The following is a 21,976-nucleotide window of genomic DNA, read 5'->3' as shown; positions in this document are numbered from 1 at the left end:
CTGTGGCCTGTGTGGATATAAAAAACCAACTCAAAATGCTCACAAACGTGGAAATTCAGTTTTCTAAATGAAACAGGTTCTGTTTAGAGACCCTGCTGGGCCAGCTGCTCACAACACAGCAGCCCCATAAAGGTGCAGGTAAGTGTGTCAGGACTACCAGGCTCTGCTGCTGTGCTTTCTAACACAGTACCTGGCTGATGGTCTCTCCTGCCCTTCCAAGTTGTGGTTCTTCTTCATCAGTGACAAGTGCAGCCTCTGCTGGAAGACCCAATGTGTGGCTTAGACGCATCAGGCCAGAGAGGACGTGAAGAGACCTGACCACCAGATGTCTGGGAAACTGAGTTAACATTACTTATTCACAGCAACGACAGGGTTCCAGGTACTGGCAAAAGGTGTGGCTGTTTGATAGGTGGCTGTTGGGACATTCTATGTTTTTTTGGCAAGTTTAGAGTTTTGGGGTATTTTGGTCAGAGGATAGAAAAGGAAAAAACAATTCAAAAAACACCCCTGTCCTGGATGTACTCTCCAGGTGCCTGCTGGTTCTTCTCTTTCTTGTGGGTGAAATCTGTACGCCTGGGATTTGATTTTACTTCAGTCTTTGCTGACCATGTGTCCACAAGCACATTGAGTGGCAGGCAGTATCTGCAGTCTGCTGTGGTGACATTGCCAGGGTGGTAGCACAGGAAATGTCAGGACACTCTGCGGCCATGACATTAAACACCAGTCCTGCAGCTTTATTTGAGCAAAATAAGGAGCTTTTTTTACTTGTGCAATATCTGCTTACCTTGCCTCTTGGTGAGTGTTTGTATTCACCTGGTGGCTCTTACTGTAAAGCCTCACAATGCTTTTCCAGGGAATGCAGGTGCTTATGGCTCAAAGCTGGATTACCCAAGCCTCAGGAGGCTGTGTCTAAACTGCAGCATCCATCCATGTCAATGTGCCATTCAATGACATTAGCAGCTGCAGCTGAAGGCCAGTGCAGATGGAGGGAGGAAACTGGATACCAGGAAGCTCAGTTGGTTCTGCAGTCAGCTCAGCTCTGTTCTGTGTGGTGTCAGCACCAGTGCCACAGGGTAATTCCTGCACTGAATGGGTCTCCGCTCTGAGTGGTTAGAGTCCTGCACTTTCTATGCCTGCAGAGTCTAGAGCACTAGATATCGTGTAATTGGGCTTTTATTCCACAAGCTTTTGTAAAGTCTTGTCATTTTAGCTTTTCTTTTCAAGTGTATAAAAATACCAACCAGGCACAGAGGAACCGTGCCTCTTACCACAGTTGTGAGTGTGCCCAGCTGCCAGCTGTGAGCCCTGGGAGGATGCTCTGAGGATGAGCTGAGTGAAGATAGAGTCAGATACAAGCAACACGTTTTAACTTTGATTGGCACTTTATCTTGTCAGTGCAATTTTTCTTACCACCTTTGCCATTTTTACAAATTAGAAGTAATGTAGAGGGAAAATGGGATATTAACACCCAATTAACTTTGCTGCTCCTCTGAAACGATTCTGTGCTTAGCAGAGCTTGGAATTTCTGGCTCTTGATAAAAAAAAAAGACTGGTTTTCGACGTAAGACGTTTGGAAATCTTAAACTGGGAACCGCAGTGGAGTCTCGGCTGAAATCCAGCGGGTCTGGGAGAAGGCGCGGGGGAGCGCGGCCCGCAGGGGGCAGCAGAGCGGGGCGGCTGCGGCCCCTTGGCCCTGAGTGGTTCGGGGCGCCTTCGGTGCCTCCTCCGTGGAAATCAATTCTCTATTGAAATGCGAGACAGGACTGCCAGGTTTCCCTTCAGGAAGTAGTCTGTTCAGAAAGTGACATGCTGCTCCACAAAAATGCTTTTCAGTGTAGAAGCACAGTCAAAGTAGCATTCAAGGTGTTAAGGTGCACGAAGTGACTGACGTGAGAAGGAGAATGGTGCTTTCCTATAAAGATGTTGGTGCTGTAAGTACTCAGATACTATTGCATAACTCTGTAAGAAGACAGAAAATTGAGTGGTTCTGAGTCTGAAGAAATGAATTTATGAAGCACAGAAAAAGCTCAGAGTATCTCATCTTAACTGTTTAGTGACACTGTAACAAAGTGACAACCTCCAGAATAGAGCAAGGATAATAAAAATTAGTACTTTTTAAAAAAATATACAGCATGATTAGACACACTGGTATTGATGGTGATAATTTATCAAAACCCAGAAGTTCACAGCTGGTAAGAACACCCATTATTCATGAAAATGTGATGGCTGGAGTTATGCCAGACAAAGATCAATCTAACCATACCATCTGTACATGTGCTTGTGTGCCTTTCCTGCACTGCAGACATCCAGCCTAGAAATGAGGAAGTTTATGTCACGTTCCCATCAGGATCAAAGCTTCTGCCAAATATGTTTTTCTAGATGCTTCCATTGTTGTCAGAAAATCACCTTTAAACTGAAATTATTCCAAATGATGATGAAATCCTGCTTATGGTTACAGCATATTTATGCAGAAAAGGCATCCGATTAAACAGGAAGATTTGTTTGTATGGGTAGGATGCATAAAGTGTTCTAGTTATACTCATCTTCCTTTGCAATTTACGCCCACGTTGGGCACTGTCCTTTGCATAAGCCGAGGAGAGGAAAACAATATTCTATTGAGAAATCTACAGAAATGTTCAGCAGGAATGCAATTATGGAGGGCACTTTAACATTTTTTGTCCAATGTCAAATTCTATAGGATCTTTTTGTCTGTGCTCTCTTCTGTTGTTTCTCTATCAAAATACTAAATGTGTGTATTAAGAGAGGAAAACCCCAAAATTCATAGAGATTCTGTAACTCCAGTCATATGAGAAGTGGGAAATGTACCAAAATGTCTCAATAAGGCCTTGCTAACCTGTCTGCTGTCAGAATATTTTGGTGTACTTTTCATTCTAATCCTTTAGCAAAAGTACACTGTCAGACAGTGGATTAAGATTTTGAAAGTGTTTGTTACTCCTCCAAATGGTTTACTAAAAACAAGCTAGAAAATGAACAGCCATCAAATGTTTTCAATGTATCCAGTACATGCTATTAATATATTATAAACTCTGTTCTACAGAAGTAGAAATACTGGGATTGTACATGGAGGAGGATGGGATCTTGTGTTACTATATTAATCATTGGGTAAATGTTTCTCTAAAAGGTAGGATTATAGAAATTTCCAGGGGCAGACTGATGGTTTTTTATGAAAACATCCTGTTTTCAACAGCTCCAATTCCCAGGGCCCCATAGGAAGGCAGATCCCCTCCTTTCCTTCCCCCCATGTCAGTTGTGTCAGAGACTGCTGTCAGTCTCTCTTGGGTAAATCTGGCTAATAACTCAAGCTGATTTCATGGCAACCAGCTCACCATTCTGCCTGACCTAAAGCTGAGCCTGTAAACCCACCCACAACCATGTGTGTATCAACCTCTTCCTTCAGGGCTTCTTTACTCTGTGACCTGTGGCAGCAGTGGATCTCCAGGTTAATTATAAAAGGCAATAAGATATTTCCTTTGTGCTACTTTAATTCTATTAACCCACATTATATCCAGAGCATCTCCATTTACTTCTCAGTTATTATCAGGCAGATGCTAGTAAAAAATGAGAGCACAAGTAGGGCAATTTTCTTGTCATGATTTTTGGTGTCTTTCTGTTCTTGTTCCGTACCAGGGAGAAATGGTGTTTCACACAGGTCTGTTCTAAGCACTCATTGCTATCCATACCCCTCTTGCATCTGTGTTCTCTGCTTACATCCAAACTGTCACGCGTGTGACTGTGTATGTGTGAATTTTAAAAAGCTTTGTGAGTTCTTCCTAGAGAAAGCTAATGGGAAAAGAATACCCCTTGCAGAAGCTGCATTTTGAAATAAATACAGCAGCTCTATACTGTTTGCTTTCCATGCAAAGCTGCAACAGAGAAGAATGTAAACACACCTCTTGATATGCCATTTCTGTTTACTCCAGCAAGGTGATACAATTCTGCCCCAGCAGGAAATATAGGAAAATGTGCCCTATTAGGCCAACTCAAGGAGGCTTAATAGAATTCCATTAGTTAGTCAGTCCAGCCACTCAGGTAGATTTTCAGTCTTTCACTAACTCCTCTCAAAGATTTCCTGAGGTGGGAGTGGTGCTCTGTTATCCTGTAATAAACTCCTCAAAGAAGTAACCTGGGTAGGCCAGAACTGCAGCAAAATGCCTAAGCAAAGGGAAGTTATGAGAAAAAGAACAGCAGCTAATTGTTCAGTGAAATGCAATTTTTAAGTTAATGCTAATGACAGAAGTTTTATCTCTCTGGGCTGCAGCATCCTGAAGGATGACACATGGGAAATCTGGGGAGTGGCCATCCAGATTCACAGATACAGTGTGTGACCAAACATATAAGTGGTGAGGTGTGTAAATCCATTTCCTTTCTAGGACCAATTTAGAGGGAAGTCCCCTAGGTAACATTTAGTCATGCTGGCTCAGCTATTATTAACTACCTTAACTATTTAGTCCTTCCTACATTCCCTCCTAATAACTTCAGTCCAGTTAGACCCAACATTATCTTCTGTATTGATTATGACTTTACTCTTTTCTATTATTATGATGACTTATGCACAGAGGAAATGAGACAGTTCTTGGTGAGAGGATTAGAAAATTTCATCATACTGTAGATACAGAGATGTCTGCTAGAATACTTTTAGAGCTGGAGGGACCCAAGTTTCCTCTTGAAGGTCCCCTGATTTCAGTCAGTATGACCTGCTATTTTATGGTTAAAATACCTCCCCTTCCTCCTCTTTTTATATGACTTCTAATAAACTTATTTTTAGTATGTAGAAAGGAAATAAATAATAGAACAAATAGAAGATCTTTCACTTACACTAAACAACTTTTATGGACAGCTTCCTGTCCCAGCTGTGTGTGTGAACAGCAATAGGCTGTGACAGTCCATTAAGGACTGCTAAATTCCCACATACATCATTCTGATATGAGAGAACATGGAGGTCTTAAACCAGGTCTGAAACAAGGGAGAAGCCAAATAACCGAGAACTTCTGTAGCATCTGCACAGATATTCTAGACAAATGCTTGGTTTCCATCTTTGCCCTGAAGCAGGGCTGAAGTTAACCACTTGCTATTCTTGTACTCTTATCATAAGATAGAGCTGAAGCAGAATATTGGTTTTGCCCTCTTACTCTTCTGTGTTTCCTTTCCTGTGGAGAAACAAAATGAAATATTTCATCTTCCCCTTTTAAACTAAAAGAAGTCAGTTGTGACTTCTTTTACACATATAGCGATTTCCTGTCTTAATGCTCCCACTCCCTGAAATATGTACATTCCTCACACCTATGGAAGAACTTGAACTCCACAGTTTATTTCTGCCTCTAAAATTTCCTTATTTCCTGCTACAATGACAATGCTGGAATCAGAAGAGATCTGATCATTTGCTATTATCTCTAGGGAGTGGAACACGATTTTAAATGCAGCTACCTGGCAAGATAACAGTGGGTGTGCCTGTTTTCTACTCTCCTGCCTACCTTAACAGGTTCCATTGCGTGATCTGGCCAAGCCACACCCCTGTGTGAACAATGCTGCTCCTGTGCTGCATTATTTTTATATGACATCTCTGCTGAACTGTCTTGCTTGCATGACTGACTAAACCAAACCTGCTACTGGAGGATGAGTGACAGGCTTCCAGCATTTCATGTGCATCTCGAGCCACATTGCCGTGGCTGTGACCCACTTGTGAACTGAATGGGAGACCTACATGGAAAAGGAAATGCTGAAGATGAATCAGGGGGTGGTACTTTTTCTGCTGAATCAGAACTGCATTGATGCCCTATACACTTCAGCAACATCTGAAGTGATGCTATCTAGATCCCTTAGAATTTGTGACTGAAAAATTTAGAGTGCTATCTTTTTATTCAGATACAGACACACATGATAAATTAAACTGTCCTATATTTGTCTCAATCAATTTCATATTTCTCAGTTGATTTTAAATTCCAGTCTTTTTTTAAATTTAATAAATCAAAAGTCATGACTACAAAAGTGTACAATTATGCAATTATGATTTATACGCACGCTTAATGAAAAGCCCTCCCAAATAAAGGTGAAAAATACCTTTTTATTGAAAAACTTGCCCTTCTAGGGCTTTCCAGACTTTAAAATCTTAGTAGTGGTATTTTTTGTTTCTCTATAAACTGCTTTTAACAGTCTGGCTCTACAGATCACATCAACTAGATGTAATTTTCATTTTTCCCACTGCTTGGGGTACAAACTGTGTGAAATGCACTGACATGGATGCATAAAGGTACACAGCAGAATCCTGGCACTATTGTCATTACCTGATTGGCTTCAGTGGACTTGCTCTGTGGTCATGCCCAGATACAGCTTTTCTGACTAACCCATTCCCTTTTGTCCCTTCTGTCTATTCCAGGGGAAATTACTGTCCATGTGGCATTGTATTACTTATTGACCTAGCTAGCGTTTTTTTTGCTTTGTTGCTACATAGTTAAAAATTATTTTGAGAACTCAACAGGAAGATGGACTTTGAGTAGAAAGTAGGACAATTAAAAGCCAGCTTTTAAAAAGAAGACATTAAAAGAAACATTTTCTACAATTGCAGTCTGTGACTCTACATTATCAGTAAAGATGGAAGCAAGGTATTATGGCAGGTAAGTCCAAGAATTTAATTTTTACTCAATTCAACCATAACTGAAATAATTACATAAAATACATACTGAGGGCTTTGCACAAATAAAATGTGTATTCTGCATTTCAAACTCCTGATGTGGGAATTCCTAATTATAGATTTATGTGTGTGAGATCAGCAGGAAAAGCTCTAAGTTTTTACAGTAATCTTGTATTAGCCATGTACCAAGCATGAGAGCAAACAGTTATATCAATAGGTACATTCAGGTAGCTGTATGTGTTATATCAAATCAAAAGGGTAACAGTAGCTGCAAATGCAGCAAAGATGCATTTGCCAGTGAAAGACAAAATACTACTCAAGAGAAAAACTGCACAGTATTATATATTGGTTTATATATTGCATATAAGAGCACCTACGGCAACTGACTTTGGGGGCTCCGTTTCTGATATGTGTCAGGCTGTTTTAGCTGGCTAAAATTTTCCCATGAACTATAATATCCGAAAAAGAGAGCCTCATAATTATATGGGGCTGAGCTAAATGTGTGTTTGAGAATACAATAGTGAAAGCTGGCAGAAAAAAAGAAACAGCTTTCAGGAAACATCATCGATCAAGCCTCCAGTTCTTACTAAGTCTGGTTCTGAAATGTGTTACATGCATCTGTCCATTTGATAATCTCTGCTATAATGGGTTTCATGCCGTAGGGATGATGAAGGCAGAATAGATCTTAATCCCCCTGGAAAGTGAAGGCTATTAGAAGTTAATTATAACCTCATTTTTGTAGCAATGCGAACAGGACTTTATAACCTTAATGACCACAGGTGTGAGTTCTTGTACAATTTGTGACTGCAATTATTCCCAAATCTCCTAGGATTAATATTCCACTTGATAATGTATTACAGGAACTTTTCTTTTTTCTCTGGACTGTGTCAGCAAATAGCCTGAAGATGGACAGGAGAATTTTGATTAAAAAAAAAAAAGTCAGCCTTTTAGCATGTCTACATTTAGGCAGTTTGTTTCAGTAAGACCAGGCTACCCACTCCTGCTGTTCTAGGAGGGCAGACCTTCCTCCTCCATGTACTGCATGCTCTATGTTCATCTTGTGATCAAGGGCTTTGCATAGAAAAGCCTGTTGATTCTGTGCCATCCCACTTCATTTTTCCTACAGCATAATGATCTTTGGGCCTCCTGGGAAAAAAAATATTTCAGTAATGCTGGTGATGGGAAACAGGGTAGTTACAAAAAACCAAAGGTGTCTACACTTTAAATTTCTTGCTGTTTCCTTGTAATTATATTAGCTTTTTCACAATAACTATTGCTTCAGATATTCATACTGTAGTGTAATTGTATGAATTACAATTGCACTACAGTATGAATATCTGAAGCAATAGTCAGATGCCTATTGGACCATTGTAGTCAGAAAGCACTGGCAGGTTTTGAACTGAAAGCTCAGCATCCTGGTTGGATTATGTTCTGCCACCATATTGTATATTGTCTATGAGCAGTCTGTCCAGCTGTAAAAATCAGCAGAATAGGGTTATTTCAGTCAAACTATTTCCTGAATAGTGACTTACTTTCTATTCCTCCATCTTGTTTCTGTAAACTAGTGCCACATCCCAACCAGAGTATGAAGGGCTCCCAGCAGTGTACAATGACTCTTGCAGGAAAAAAGAGCTGTAAACTGTGGCAAATCTACTTCAGATTATCGGAACCAAGGAGGTAAGGTCATGGGGCCTGTTTCAGGGACAAGCTGAAACCAAGCCAAGACTTCTCCCTGAGGTGTCAGGGACCGAAAGAGGGAGACTGTGGAAAAAGAGGGAGTGACTGTGTTAAACCTCCAAAAGGGGGTGAGAGAGACTGGCAAACATGGAGTAATGAGCTGCAGCCATGAATATGTGCCGAGTGTGCCCAAGGCAAGCAAAGCTGGGCATGGGAGCACCTTTGCAGAGCAGAGATTTGTTGCTTGCTAGAAGCTGTCACCTCTAGTACTGTTGGTGGGGAGTCAATCCTGCCCAGGAGGACAAGGGAGTGTCAGACATCCTTTGACTGGGGAGCTATCAACAATGCAAACCCACATTCTGGAGACCTTCTGAGTTGTAAGCCTGTCTTCATGTTTCATAGCCCCAGTAGCTTATTTTCCATGAGCTTACCCAGCTACTATTTGGGAGCATTTAAACTCTTCATGATCGGTGATTCTTCTGACATAATTTTCACACAGAAATGTGGTGCCTGGTTTTCTTCAAATCCACTGTTCTCAAAGGTAGAAAATAATGAACAGTTGTTCCCTGTTAACTTCTGCATACCAGTCATGATCTTCTATGCCTCTGTCACCCATTCCCTGCCACTGTCTTTTGTCCAAGATGAAGATCACAAATTTGCTTCTCCTTTCTTAATCCAAAAATAATTCTAGAGTTCTTTTTTTCAGCTCTGCTGTGTATGTCCCATATTGCTTCAACAGCTTCTCTTGAACTTTCTTTTTGCCACCTGGGGAGTCCCAGATGTTCACTCCATACCAGTGGTTGGCTCCATAATTCCTTTAGTGTAGGCAGAGCTTTGGGGATGAAGAAAAAGTTGTTCCAAATGTTGCTTTCATGCAGAAGGATCACACAGGCTACACAAGGGGTGAAGAGACTGCAATGGTTGCATGGTCAAGTAGCAAGGCAGCAAACAAATTACTCTCATTACTACATCTTGTTGGCAGGGGAAGGGAAGGTGTTTCTGAGAGTGTCCAAAATAGGGAGACTACTCACCATGCATGTAGGTTACTTTTTCTTGGAGGATATTAATTTACAGATTAAAATGAAGATGCTCCTTTTCAAACTAATATTGGTAAATCAAATAAACCTGTCTTTCTGCTATTTTCCAAGAAATGGAGAGAGCTGCAACTAAAACAGATATAACTGAGAAAATAATATTTTTATTGTCTGTCTATTATTCATGGACAAGACTTTTCCTCATCTGCACTTATAAGATTTCCATCAAAATTATCAATATTCTCAGAGTTGATGCAGACCTTGCAAATTTTCCCAGAGATCTGATTATTGTGCCTTACTCTCTTATGTCAATGATTATTGTGCCATACTCTTATATAGGAAGGGAGGTCCTTTTCCCTAGTGTAGTGCAAGTTTAGTTTCTGACTGTTCTTAGAAAAGCAGTTGTGTTTGTGCCTTGCAGCAACTGGGCAGCCCCACATACACACCTTGGTCCAGAGGGAAATACAGTCCAGAAGATACAACTTGTAACTAACCAGAGCAATCTCACAGGTCTGTGAACTCCTTCTCATCTGAAACCACAGAGGTCACCAGCTGTCTGCATACCAGAATTTAAATAGACTCACCAGAATGACCAGGAGCACATGCTAAGGGATAGCCCCACGGGTAGACAACATACTTGTGAAGGAACATGTTCCTGTTGATGATGACACACCTATTATCCACCTGCAAACCCACAAAAGCAGCATTACAAGCAGGACTTAAGACAGCGGGTGATTCATAGGGAAATGCAATTGTTTGTAGGAACGAGACACTTTGCCACAAAAAGAAACGTGTAACACTCAATCTTGCCTAGAGACAAATCCAAATACAAGTGGATGTTCTAATTCATCTGCCTTGGGCTATATTACCTTTCACAGGAGAAGAGAATAGTAATTGGGAAAACAACAAAAAAGATGCTGAATACTAAATGCGGATCCTTCATTCATTCCTCTGCGCTGGGCAATAATATCTTCCTCTCCTGCTCAGATCCTTGTCATGCCGATAGCTCAATATCCTGCCCTGGGGACAGAGAGCTGAGAGGCAGAAGGGAGCAGAGGCATTGTACACAGAGAGGGGAAGGCACCCATAGCTCAGTGCAGTTCCCATTTTTCCAATGCAGATTTCCTCTCTTCAGTTCTCTGGTCGTTACCATCTTAACAGGACATTGCGTAGCCATAACTCTGTTTTCTCGAGGTCTTAATTTAATTACATGGAGACAGGAGATAAATTATTTTTAAAATGTAGTTTAAGTTATTTGTTCTGTCATTTCTTTCAAACAAAAGCATCTCCTTTGCTTATAACTCCCTTGATTACTGAGGAATGTAGTGCTCATGACAGACGCCCCAAGACTGCAGATGAAGACTGTTGTGCCTAGGCCGTGTAGGGCATTATAGGTTATGGCGTTCCCTCAGCCCAGATGCGGAAGAAGCGAGCATCTGAAATGCTGAAGTCCACACCTGCGCTCTGGCTCGGGGCCAGCCGGCTCGGGCAGACCACGCTCACCTTGCTGGACCTTTGGCACTGAGGCGGATGCTGTCATCCATGCACTGAGCTGCACCGGCTTTGTGCCTGTCAGCCCCGAGGCTGGCGGGGATCTGCGTGCTTTCTGATGAGCCTGGTACCCATTCCTGGGGCACGGACAACAACTGACAGCCTGGGTGGCTCACGAATTGCCGTGGGAAGAAGGGGAGGACAGCGTTCAGCTTTCACATAACACTCTTAAGAGTGCTCAGAGGTGGGTGCCGGGACTGAGTGGCCGCCAATGGCTCCTGCGAGCCCTAACCCCCGTTTTGCAGTCCCGGGGGTGGCTGTGTGACAGATGGACCTTTCTGGGTCTCCCCTCGAAGCTCCTCTCCCCAGGCTGCAGCCAATATTCTCGTGAGCAGAGGGAATGCCACCCTGCCCTGGCACCTCAGCGTCCCACAGCGACTTTGCCCAGTGTCACGGCACGGGAGGAAATCGGGCACTCGGGTGGCCCGAGAGCCGGCGCGGGGCCACGAGTTCCGCGGGGCGGAGGGGGAAGCGGAGCCCGCGCAGCCCCGGCCCACCCCCGCCCGGCCCCTGCGGCCGCCCGCGGCCAAGTGCGCGGGGGCGGAGCGGCGGCGCCGGCCCGAGGAGCCGCAGAGAGCGCTGGCCCGGCGGCCCGCGGGGATGCTGCGCTACAGCTCGGGACTCACGGTGACCGCCACCACCCCCCGGAGGCCGCCCGGCGACGGCGGCCGCTCCCGGCGGAAGGTGCGCGGGGCAGCGCGGGGGGGCGGCGGGGAGGTCCCGCGGGCGGGGTCGCGGGGCGAAGCGGAGGTTCGACATCCCCCCTCGTGGAGTTACCTGCGGAGAGCCTTTCTCTTTTTAACCTCCTCCCCCCCCCCCCCTTCTCCTTATTTTCGGTGTTTTCGGGTGAAGCTTGGGGTGTGCGAGAGCATCCTTTTGTGCGTTGTTTGTAGGTGTGGGGAAAGGAAGAGTTTTTGGGGAGTCCTGCAAGGCTTTTGTAGTTCTAGACCCTGGCCTGTTCTGTAAACCTGCGGAGAAGGTGTACTAGTGTTGAAGACTTTCCCCGCATCATTGAAATGTGTCTGGATATTTACAATGCGAACTCGCCTATCCTATCCTGAGAAAACTCACTGTAATGATTTAGATGGCAATAGTAATTTAACTGTTTAATCGGTTCCTCAAATTCAGATATGTAATTTGCTGATTTTTAAAAATTTTTCATAAATGCACTAAATAACAACCATTGGGTTGTTATTTAGTGCATTTATGAAAAATTTGCATTTATGAAAAATCTATTGGGCTTCTAAAAAGTTGTTAAAACTCAGGCAGATATGATAGGAATGTCTCTACAGCCACTCAGCTTTAAATAGCCCTTCCTTCTGTAACTACACTGCTATCATCGTGAATGTTGATTCCACATGAGAAGAAAGAAATCAAAAAAAGTGATAATCTTATCATTACCAAAAATACCTCTATGTGACCATGTTGTTTCTTGAATTATGCAGTTATTGTTTTGATGCTTTGAAAATATAAGTTCATAATCTAAAAAATTAAGAAAGGTTTTGCATGATAGCAAGAAAGTCAGAGTGGTCTTCCTGACAAAAAGATCCCTGGTCTTCATAAAAAATGGAATTGCTCATGCATAAGAAAAATTACAGTGACTTGAAAATCATAGGTATGTTCCCTATATGTCTTCTGTGTTCTAATTGAGTTTCCCTGTTCTAGTATTTCTTAAAGAAGTTACAGTAAGGGAACTTCTGTTCAGGTGATAAGCTTCCTTTGATAGATTTATTGGGAATGATGAACTGCATTTGATGCATTCTTTTAAGAAAACTGGTAAGAATTTAATTTGTGACTGCAACCCACTGGGAAGCCGTTGTTCCTTTTTTTTAGTGAAGTGTGGCTCCCTTACCATGAGTTGTTAGAAAAGAGGAGAGAGACAATTAGAATAACTGCTAAATAAAAGGAAGATGTGTGTCACATTCCTGTGTGCCTGTGGTCAGAGGAAAGTGCCCTTTAATTGTGTGTGGAATCTCACTGGAGAGATTTCATAAATGGAGCAGGCTAATGAACAGATAAATGACCAAAGAAAGTACTTTCTTCTTTGCTTTTTAGGACTGAAATTAAACAAGCGCTGTTTGTCTGCTTTCACTTTCAAAGGTTAAAGCCAACAGTCAAAGGGAAGGATTTTTAGCCATTGAGCTGATAAGGTAGTAGGTAGTTATTCTACAAACATGTTATCCCCATTTCTTTTGTCAGTATCTACAGTATTAAATTCTGGTGATGTAGAACTCAAGGGCTGGTTTGAAGCTAGATCAATATTGAACCACATCTTTTTTTTTTCTGTGGATGTCCTCTAAAATGCTTAGAGACTGGTTGCTAGTAGAATAGCCTGTATATTTCTGTTGCTGTACTAGTAACTTTGGTTCTTCTATAACAGCATTGCTCATTAATTTAACAATTAATTTTAATGAAAAAATCTGTAATTATTTCAGCCTATAGTTAATTCTGATTAATGCCTTTCTGGGTGCTTTGTTTTTTGGAAAGGGGAAGAAGAGGCTGAAGGACATTACTTAAACTGAATCTATCTGTATTTGTTTTAAGTTGCACCCTAGTGATTTGAGTTAGATGGTAAACATACACGTGGATTGTGGATCTGGGCCATGGATTCTCAACATTTTAAACTAAACTAGATTGGGATTATTTCTTAACTGCTATATTACAGTAGCTCTCCTCTATGCTGTCCCACTAGCCTCTTAGAAATATTGTAAAAAAACGTGTTTTCACCTATTACTTTTCATTGCAGTCAGGAAGCTTTTGTGGTCTGGTGTTGTGGTAGGGTGAACCAGTCCTTGTTTTCCTGTCTGTGTCTTTGTTTCGCAGATGATGTCAGATGAGCTTTGGAAATGCTACTTATGGGTTGTTGGTGTCAAAAAGTCAGGAGCGAGCATAAAATATTGGCACAATTAAGATTATTTATAATGTTGACTTGCCAAAGCTGCAGATGCTGCAAATTAAATGGAAGTCAGTCTTGTAGGATTGTTAGAAAGATACCTCGTTCTTCTTCTACCCAGTATTTCTTTTTAAAATTTATGCTCACCAAGTTACAATGTTAATGACATTAAGATAAGGTGGAAGTCATGTTTGTCCCTGTTTTCTCTCACTTGTTCTTACTGTCAGTAAGCAGATGAAGGAAATTGAATTGCAGCTTTTTCCCTGCTGGAGAAATTCTCATTCTCCTCCCCATTTTCTTTCTGCATTGCCCAGTTTGTTTCTGGAAATTACTTTTTCATCCTCAGTTGCATGTTATCCTGCCACTGTTTGGCACTGAGTCGGGGCTCTTCCTGTTAGGATTTCATTTCCATTTTAAGGCATCACTACAGCGGTGTTTGCTGTGGGAGGAGGGCTTGCTGTGATTTCCATGTGAGCCTGCTCATTGATTTGGTAAGGAAACTCACCAACAAATGGCACAGTGTGTTGTTCCTTCAGGAAGCCCTGCAGAGCAAGAACAGTGCATGTACAGTGTTCAGAACTGCTTCTGGGGGCTGGAGGAAAAAGCAGTGCCTGTTGGTTTTCCTTTCCAATCTCCAGAGTGTTTCTGAATTTTAGCAGATGGGTCTGTAGTGCTGTCCTGAGGTAGAATGCATCATCTGGTGCCTAGGAGAGCTGATCTGCATGGCTTCTTTACACATTTGTGCTGTTTCCCCAGGGATGCTGAGGAAGTCCCATTGTTGTGAACAATGGCAGAGTGCAGCCAGTGTAAGTTTGTTCTAGCAAGGAACTGGGTGGTTCTGTGCCACTGCTGTACAAGCCTTGCTGGGCACAACTTCCAGGCTGGAATCCTTGTGATTGCCAGTTGGGGTGGGTGGGGTAAGTCATTTGGGGGTAATAGATAAGGCAAGGTGAAAAGGGCAAGAAAAAACAGCTTAAATGATGACAACCTTTTGTTGTACAGTGGTTTTAGTCTCAACAAGTGACTGTTGTTATCTTATATTTCCAGTGTAGTTGTGATGACTTGACTGCTATCTGTACTGCACTTTTGTGATTTCCTTCATAGCAGTCCTGTGACACCTGTGATGTGAAGGGCAGTTGTGGTTCACTCATTGGTGTACAGGTACAGGCATAATTACTTATTTACAATCACTGCACTCTGCATCTCTGTTAGCTATAATTAGTCTCATACTGATTAATAGGCAAGTTATTTGCTTCAGAGATTCATACACAGCCTCATTCTCCTAACTTTGAGTTGCCAGTCATTATCTATTTCTAGTTATTTCAGGCATTTTTAATGTTTCATCAGCAATGTGTTAATTCCTTTTTGTCCAGTTTTCCTTTGTTCAAAATCACTGTAAGAGAAAGGTGGCCTCATCTGTCACTTCCTTCAAAGCACAAATTCACTTCTATTTCCTATTTATGGCTCTGGCCTTTGTTTGCTTGCATGGAGGAATGCCAGTCTGTGTTTCCCTTCTTGTTGTAAACAGGAATGTTTTAAGAGGAAAGAGCCTTAATAAGCTGATGGGAGGAAAGGGCACGAGGAAATAGATGAGGAAAGGTGAAGTCAATTACCTTATGAATTAATGAGTTCTAAAGATGAGGAATTTATTATTATTATTATTATCTGGATAACTAATCTGTAAGTAGGAAGTACCACAGCTTCTGTAGTATATGGAGACAGTCTGGTGTTCTTAGAGCAAACATAGCAGCCAATCAGTATCAAAAGCCAATGTACCAAGTTTCATAATTTTAGAATGCATTTCATTGTTTCAGTGTTCTTTAGCAAATATGAAAGCATAAACTGCTTTTAGGTTTTGGGGGCTTTATGTCACTTTGTGGCTTCTTGTTCTAGATTTTCTAGCATATGGATGAATGATAAATTAACAGGGAGGAGGCCACTGCATGAAACATTGATTTTACAAATATGTCTACAGAAAAGGTTATATTTCACCTCGATCTTCTTATAGAATTTCCCCCCTTTTTATTCTTTATAATACAGACACATCTTACATATTTTATAAGAACTTTATCTGTCTCAGGACAGTGTTTCTTACTGCCCTTGCAGAGCTGAAAGACCAAACAGAAAGGAAGATGGAAGGCAGTATCTAATATTTCTAAAATACAGTTGAGAACATACCAGTAGTCTAAATGCTATTGATTTGTCCTCTCAATGGATTTAAAGAAAAAAATAGTGACGTTGCAGATAGTTCTTCCAATTGTTTTTGCTTGGGAAGAAGAAAAAAGTAAAGCCTGTTTGAGAAGTTGAAAAAGGTCTTTTGTCTGGCAGTGGAAAATAGAGATGTGATGTTGCGATGCTGAATAATGGTCTCTGAGGAAGTTGTATTGTTAAGAGGCTTGAAAATGCAGTCAAGGCAGCTTAAATGATTTGAAAGACATTTGGAAGAAAGGAATTGTAAAATGGAAACATTTGGGGTATATGGGAAGGGCTTTGCTGCAGTGCTCTGAATGCAGTGAGCAGAACTTTATTGCCATTTTCAAGGCAAAAGGAGGTGCTATAATGACCAAGATGTGAGCTGTTAGCTGGGACAAGTGCAGTGGGAAGGTGGGTGTGAAAGAGAGACACACGTTCAGCATGACTCCAGGAGAAACTGGAGAGATCCAGATCAGTGAGATGCTGGGCTGTAGAAGAACAGTGATGTTGGCCCACAGTTATCATGAAAGAGATACTTAAGAGGTTTGGAGGAAGAGCTTTAAGAGCTCTCTTTTGTTGCCAGCAGACATCTGGGATTTTACAGGAAGGTATAGTGCAGCTTTGAATTTGGACAGCCAAATTTCTTATTTCATCATTTGCTATGCTCTGCTTAGGACTTGGAGTTGTTTTCCACAAAAATGTCTCATGAATAGGACTAAGACCAAAAGTTTTAACCAAGTTTCTTGTATGAAATGTATTGCTTGGAAAACACCATTAAACCAAAGATGTCTCAGCCCAAAGCAAGGCAAACTGCAGCTGGGTACAGAACAGTACCATGCCTGCTGGCAAGAGAATGGCTGTTCTAAAATCAGATAGGAAACAACACCTCCTAACTTCTTTTCTGAAGTGTTTTGAAGTTTTACATTTGTATGTACCAGATTTCAAGAATGCTCCTATTTCACATTTAGTGGAGTTGCAGTACTGAGGTATCCTTGGATCAAATACTTGGCTATATGCTGAGCAGAAAAGAGGCATTTACTCTAAAATACACTCTGTGTTTCTAAATAATCCCTTTTGAAGAATAAAAGTATGCCAAATCAGCAAACAAAATTCAGAAAGTAGAAAATTATGTTCATTGTTCTGTTATCTCTGCTCTCAGTGTCATTTATGAGTACCTAAGAACAATTTGTTGATTGAAATGGAATTTTTTGCTATTTCAGGTATGTAATTATGGGACTGCCCTTGAATTATTTTTTGCCAGCTAAAAACCCCTTTAACTAATAATAATAATAATAATAATAATAATAATAATAATAATAATAATAATAATAATAATAATAATAATAATAAGCTGTGTGGTAGAAAACAGAAAATAGTAAGTTGAAAATTGAATCTCAGTACCATTCATTCTGTAAAGCAAATTGTTAAAATAATTTTTGTAACACCTAAATCTTGTTCTTCTTTCAGATGAATGTGTGTAGGCTACGTTTAACAGTGCCACCTGATGAAGTGTCACAGCCTGAACAGGGACCAAAGGAAACAGAGAGAAAGAAAAGTGTAAGTTTTAAAAATCAAAGTTAAATTCTCTATAAATAAGAAGTAAGCATTGCCCTCCATAGATGTTGATATTTGTTGTTTTGCAGCCCAAAGCCCAGTCATCTTAGAAGATTTAAGAACATGTGGAAGGTCATCAAGTTAGGTGTGAGTTTTGAGCCTAAGTCTTGGAGTTAGGGATGGCAAAACTGCATGCAAAATAGAACAGTGGCAGAGGAACAATAGAGATTGTAGGTGATTTGTGACTGAGGTACCTTTACAACTTGATTATTTGGTATTTATGTATCAAAGAGCAAGAAACTGCTGCTAGGAACATGGTCCTGTATTAAACAGGATCTTGATCAGGATCCTCTTGATCCTAAAAGAGCATTTAATATTTCATGTAGGCTCAGATTTCATGTGCAAGATTTGAGCATTATTGTAGTTGGTGTGCTGGGGACTGTTGATGTTTGTGTGTGCCAACTAATTTCAGTAAATTGTGATGTACAAATAAGTTAAAGAATTCAAGATTGTTCTGAAGTGAAAGGGATTTTGAAGGTCATGTGCTTAAAAGAGTTCAGAAGCCATTTGTTTTGCAGAAGTGAGTAGTGTGCACACAGAGAAAAATTTACAATCTGCTTTGGTGCAGAACTTGTTCTATGAGAACTGTTCACTGCAAGAGATGATGTTTAATTAGTCTTAAGGATGAAGACTAAAAAGGGAAGCTGGATGGGCTCCACAACTTCATCACATTTATACTTGGATAAACCAAAATTAAACAAGTTGATGAAGTTTGCCAGACTCAATGTCTGACAATAGGAAGTGTGACAGCAGAAAGAAAAACAACAATAGGGTTTACTAGAAATAATTTCTTAGAGATACTTAAAGGCAAAAATTACTGTGAAAGGCATTCTAAGCAATAAAAATAATTGTGAAGTAAAATTGTCAAGATAAGGATTCCTTATCAGTTGTTTTTTGTCCTGGAATCTTTTATACACTCAGGTTTTCATACACTGGTCTACAGAGTAATTAGTTTTTTAGGATCTAGAAATGTTACTTACAGAATAGTTTAAATAGACCTTAATGCAAAACTAAATTTGGGCCACCATTAAGTAGTAATAATTCATTTTGTACCGAGGTGTTTAGTTGTAGCACTTAGAGTAGCTTCTCTGTCATCTCTTGTCAGCTTGTGTCTGATTGCAGCAACCCTCAGACTGGCCTAAGTTTATGGGCCCATTGCCCTAAGAGGAATCTGAGTTTGCTTTTGAGGAGGATAGATATTTACTCATGCCTTACTCACTTTATGGTTCTGAGTAATGTGATAATGAGAAAGAATCGTTAAGGATTAGGGCTGGACAATTTGTAGTGACTTTCTTATGTAACCATTGTTTTTCTCTGTGGGACCTTGTATTTAATGAGCTATTATTTCCCCCATAATACAAATAAAGGCAAATGGGTTTTATATCAGAGAATGTTAAGGAGAGGATATGAAGATAATAAATAGATTATTTGATTCTATGTGCAAAACAGTGATGTTTAAGAGATGGGTCCTTAAAGCTGAGACCAGAAAAAACCATGTGCAATTTAAGTATTGTGTGTTCTGAGTAGTTTCTAAATTCAGTACTTTGAGACAATTGAAAGAATTAAAAGTCAGGCTTCAGAGCTAGGTGGGATCTACTCAGCCAATTTCATAGCAATTAAAAAACGCAGAGGAATTGTGCCAACTACTTGTGTTTTATAATTTCTGTGTGATAAACACTCCACAGATAGTATAGCCATGGTGTATGGAAGCAGCTACAAAAAAAATCACTGCTCATGAACTGGTATTTCCTTATGTCTCTGAAGTCAGACAGCAGTGTATTACCTGTAGATTTTTATTGTCTGTGTAATCAATTGCTTTATGTATCTGAATTAGCTATACAGTAACTTACAGTGCACACATGCCTCATGATTAGTTATGCTGTGATGCTTTTACTGCACAGTTTAAAAAAAAAAACAAAACCCTAAAAATAGTAATCATGTATCTGCTGATCACTTGTTTTCAGCTAACTTCATGTTAATGAAATAGCTTAAAGCACTTTGACAACAAGTTTTACAAATATTAGATAATCCTTACACAGTCCTGTGAGAACTGTGCCCCTTTTTGGAAATAGGGATAATAGAAATTAGGGAACTGCTCTGTTTTCTACCTTGCACTTTACAATTTAAGGTAAAAAAATCCAGCTTCAGCAAGAATCAAATTTAACATCAGATCCCTTGTTGGAATCTAGTGTTCTGTGCTGACTTTAATTGCTGACTCCTAAGAAAATGGGAACATGAAAAATGCTTTTGGTATTTACAATACAATTATGTGATTTAGAGAAATGAACTGCAGGGGTAATCTCTGGGATTGCACAGGTTTTGCTGGAGTTCTCAGCCAAGTCAGGCGGTCAGAGCCTGGCTGCAGGTGCTCTCCTGTTTGGGCAGGACAAGTCTCTGCCTCTGCTGCTGAGGGAGGAGAGAAAAGACCTTGCAGTGCTGGAGGGAATGCCAGAAAACTATAAATACACCATGGCGTGACATTTGGTTGTAATCTCCTCTTTGAAATCTTTCATTAGAAGGAGGTGATTTTGAGCTGCCCTAATGTGACATGGTGCTGGCTCACTGTGTTTGTTACTTTTCTGCATCTCTCAGGCTCAGTACCATTAAGAGGTGTTTCAGTTCAGAAACTACACAGCAGCCCTTGCTAGTGCTGATCCTCCCAACAACTTGTTTTGCTGCTTGATGTCAGACCAGAAGGGATTCTTTATCAATTCTGTTGGTAGTTCTTGCCTTAGCCTTTTTCATTGGAGTCCAAACTTGGCAGGAAATTTATGCTGTATTTCATTCAATCTGTGTCAGTGCAGTAAGTTTCTAGATTAACTTTTTTACTGCTATGCATCCTTTGAATAAAAATGAACTAGTGTAAGAGATTAAAAATGAAATTATGGATCTGGGTGGTTTTGTTGCAAGAAAATTGCTGCAGGCAATACTGTACTAGGGTGGCCTCTCCCTGCCTTTTGTGACAGGCTGGCAGATGGTACAGAGTTAGAAACTGATCTCAGAAACTGAAGGGGGAGTGAGTTTGTGTCAGGTTGAATTTTTTATACTCATATTTAGGATATGAGACCCTGAAAGAAGCATATGAGAACTTAACCCACAGGTAGAGAGGCTGGTTGGTTGGCTTATTTGAATTGTTAGTACTTTAGGTAGAGAGAATCACAAACTATTCTGATTGTGTTCAATTATTTCTGTCCATGACAGACAATGGGTGACAGTAGTGTGAGGCTGTTTACTTCACCATGAAGTACAAAGGAATGTTGTGCTTGGCAGATTGTATGCAAAATCTGCATATCCTGAAGCTTCTCTTGTCTTGCATAATAAAGGGCTACTAGACAATTGTATTGTCCCTCTTTGGGATTGGGCTTGTTTTTATCCATCAGTCTCTTTCTTCACTGTGATGGTTAAATTTGAAAGTGTCATTGGAAGCTGTAGCTAAGCTTTTGAGGGCAGAATGTGAAGATATGTATAGACAGACATTTCTTTTTCATTTGGATATGTGGACAAGAGAATGAAAATGAGATAACACTCTGGAAATTTGTGTCACTTTACTGTCTGTGGCTTTCAGCCAAGTTTGAGCAGTGTTTAGTCTTAAACTCAGGTTGGTACTTTGGCTGCATATATCCTCAAACACTTTAATGTTCTTGGTTTTTTAAGCATCACAACTAAGAAGTGGAATTCTTTTTACTTCCTAAGCAAGAACACTGAAGCAGAGCAAACTTTTTTTTTCCCCCAGAAAAAAAAAAAAGTAGGCTGTAAAGAAGCCAGAAGGGGAATTTGCTTCTGTACATCATGGTGAGAATCAAGCAGAAACTTTTGTCAGGCCTGGTTCAAGAATATAAGTGCAGTGAGTGTGGGGCTGTGGTGCACATGGAATCTAGGACAGCTATTTTCTCTGCTGCTGCCAGCCCACTCCTGTCAGCAGAGCAGAACTTGTACCTGAAAAAATGTGGTTCATCTGCTACAGGTGATGTTACTGTTTCTCAGCCTCTCCAGCACTGGTCCCTTGATTTTTGACTCAGACTAATTAAGCAACACCTTTGTTAAAACCAGCACTATGTAAAAAATAGAGAAAGAATTCCACTGACTTCTGAGGTTACTACTGTATTTGTTGTATCTTAGCTTCCCAATGTGTAAACACTGGCATTCTGTGTACAGATTTCAGGGGTTAGATATCACTTTGTATAATGTCTGGCACTTCTCTTTTGAGATGGACACCTAAATTCAACACCTAAGCAGCTTCAAAGCTGGAATGTGTTCAGTGATGCTTCTTGCATTCTTCATGAATTTAGGAACACTCATGTCTTTTGTGGCATGTTTTCCCCATTGTAATACTAGTTTAATGTAAAACATTCCTAAGTGTAACAT

General features: G+C 40.7%; 1 protein-coding gene across 2 annotated transcripts in view; it reads left to right on the top strand.

Annotated features, from left to right (window-relative positions):
• Positions 1–11,483: 11,483 nt before the first annotated feature.
• The window catches only part of MYZAP (myocardial zonula adherens protein), a 52,596-nt gene continuing 42,103 nt past the window's right edge, over positions 11,484–21,976 (top strand). Inside the window, exons 1-2 of one of the 2 annotated variants that reach the window (XM_066558592.1) lie at positions 11,484–11,595; positions 17,465–17,554. In XM_066558592.1, the coding sequence (XP_066414689.1) occupies positions 11,512–11,595; positions 17,465–17,554 (174 nt within the window). In that variant the 5' untranslated portion in view covers positions 11,484–11,511. The remainder of the gene's footprint in view (positions 11,596–17,464; positions 17,555–21,976) is intronic. The other variant, XM_066558593.1, reaches the window with a different exon arrangement.

The sequence above is a fragment of the Molothrus aeneus genome, chromosome 13 (assembly GCF_037042795.1).
Source record: "Molothrus aeneus isolate 106 chromosome 13, BPBGC_Maene_1.0, whole genome shotgun sequence".
Lineage (NCBI taxonomy): Eukaryota > Metazoa > Chordata > Aves > Passeriformes > Icteridae > Molothrus > Molothrus aeneus.
The sequence above is the reverse complement of the archived record's forward strand: the minus strand, read 5'-3'. Positions and strand labels throughout refer to the sequence as shown.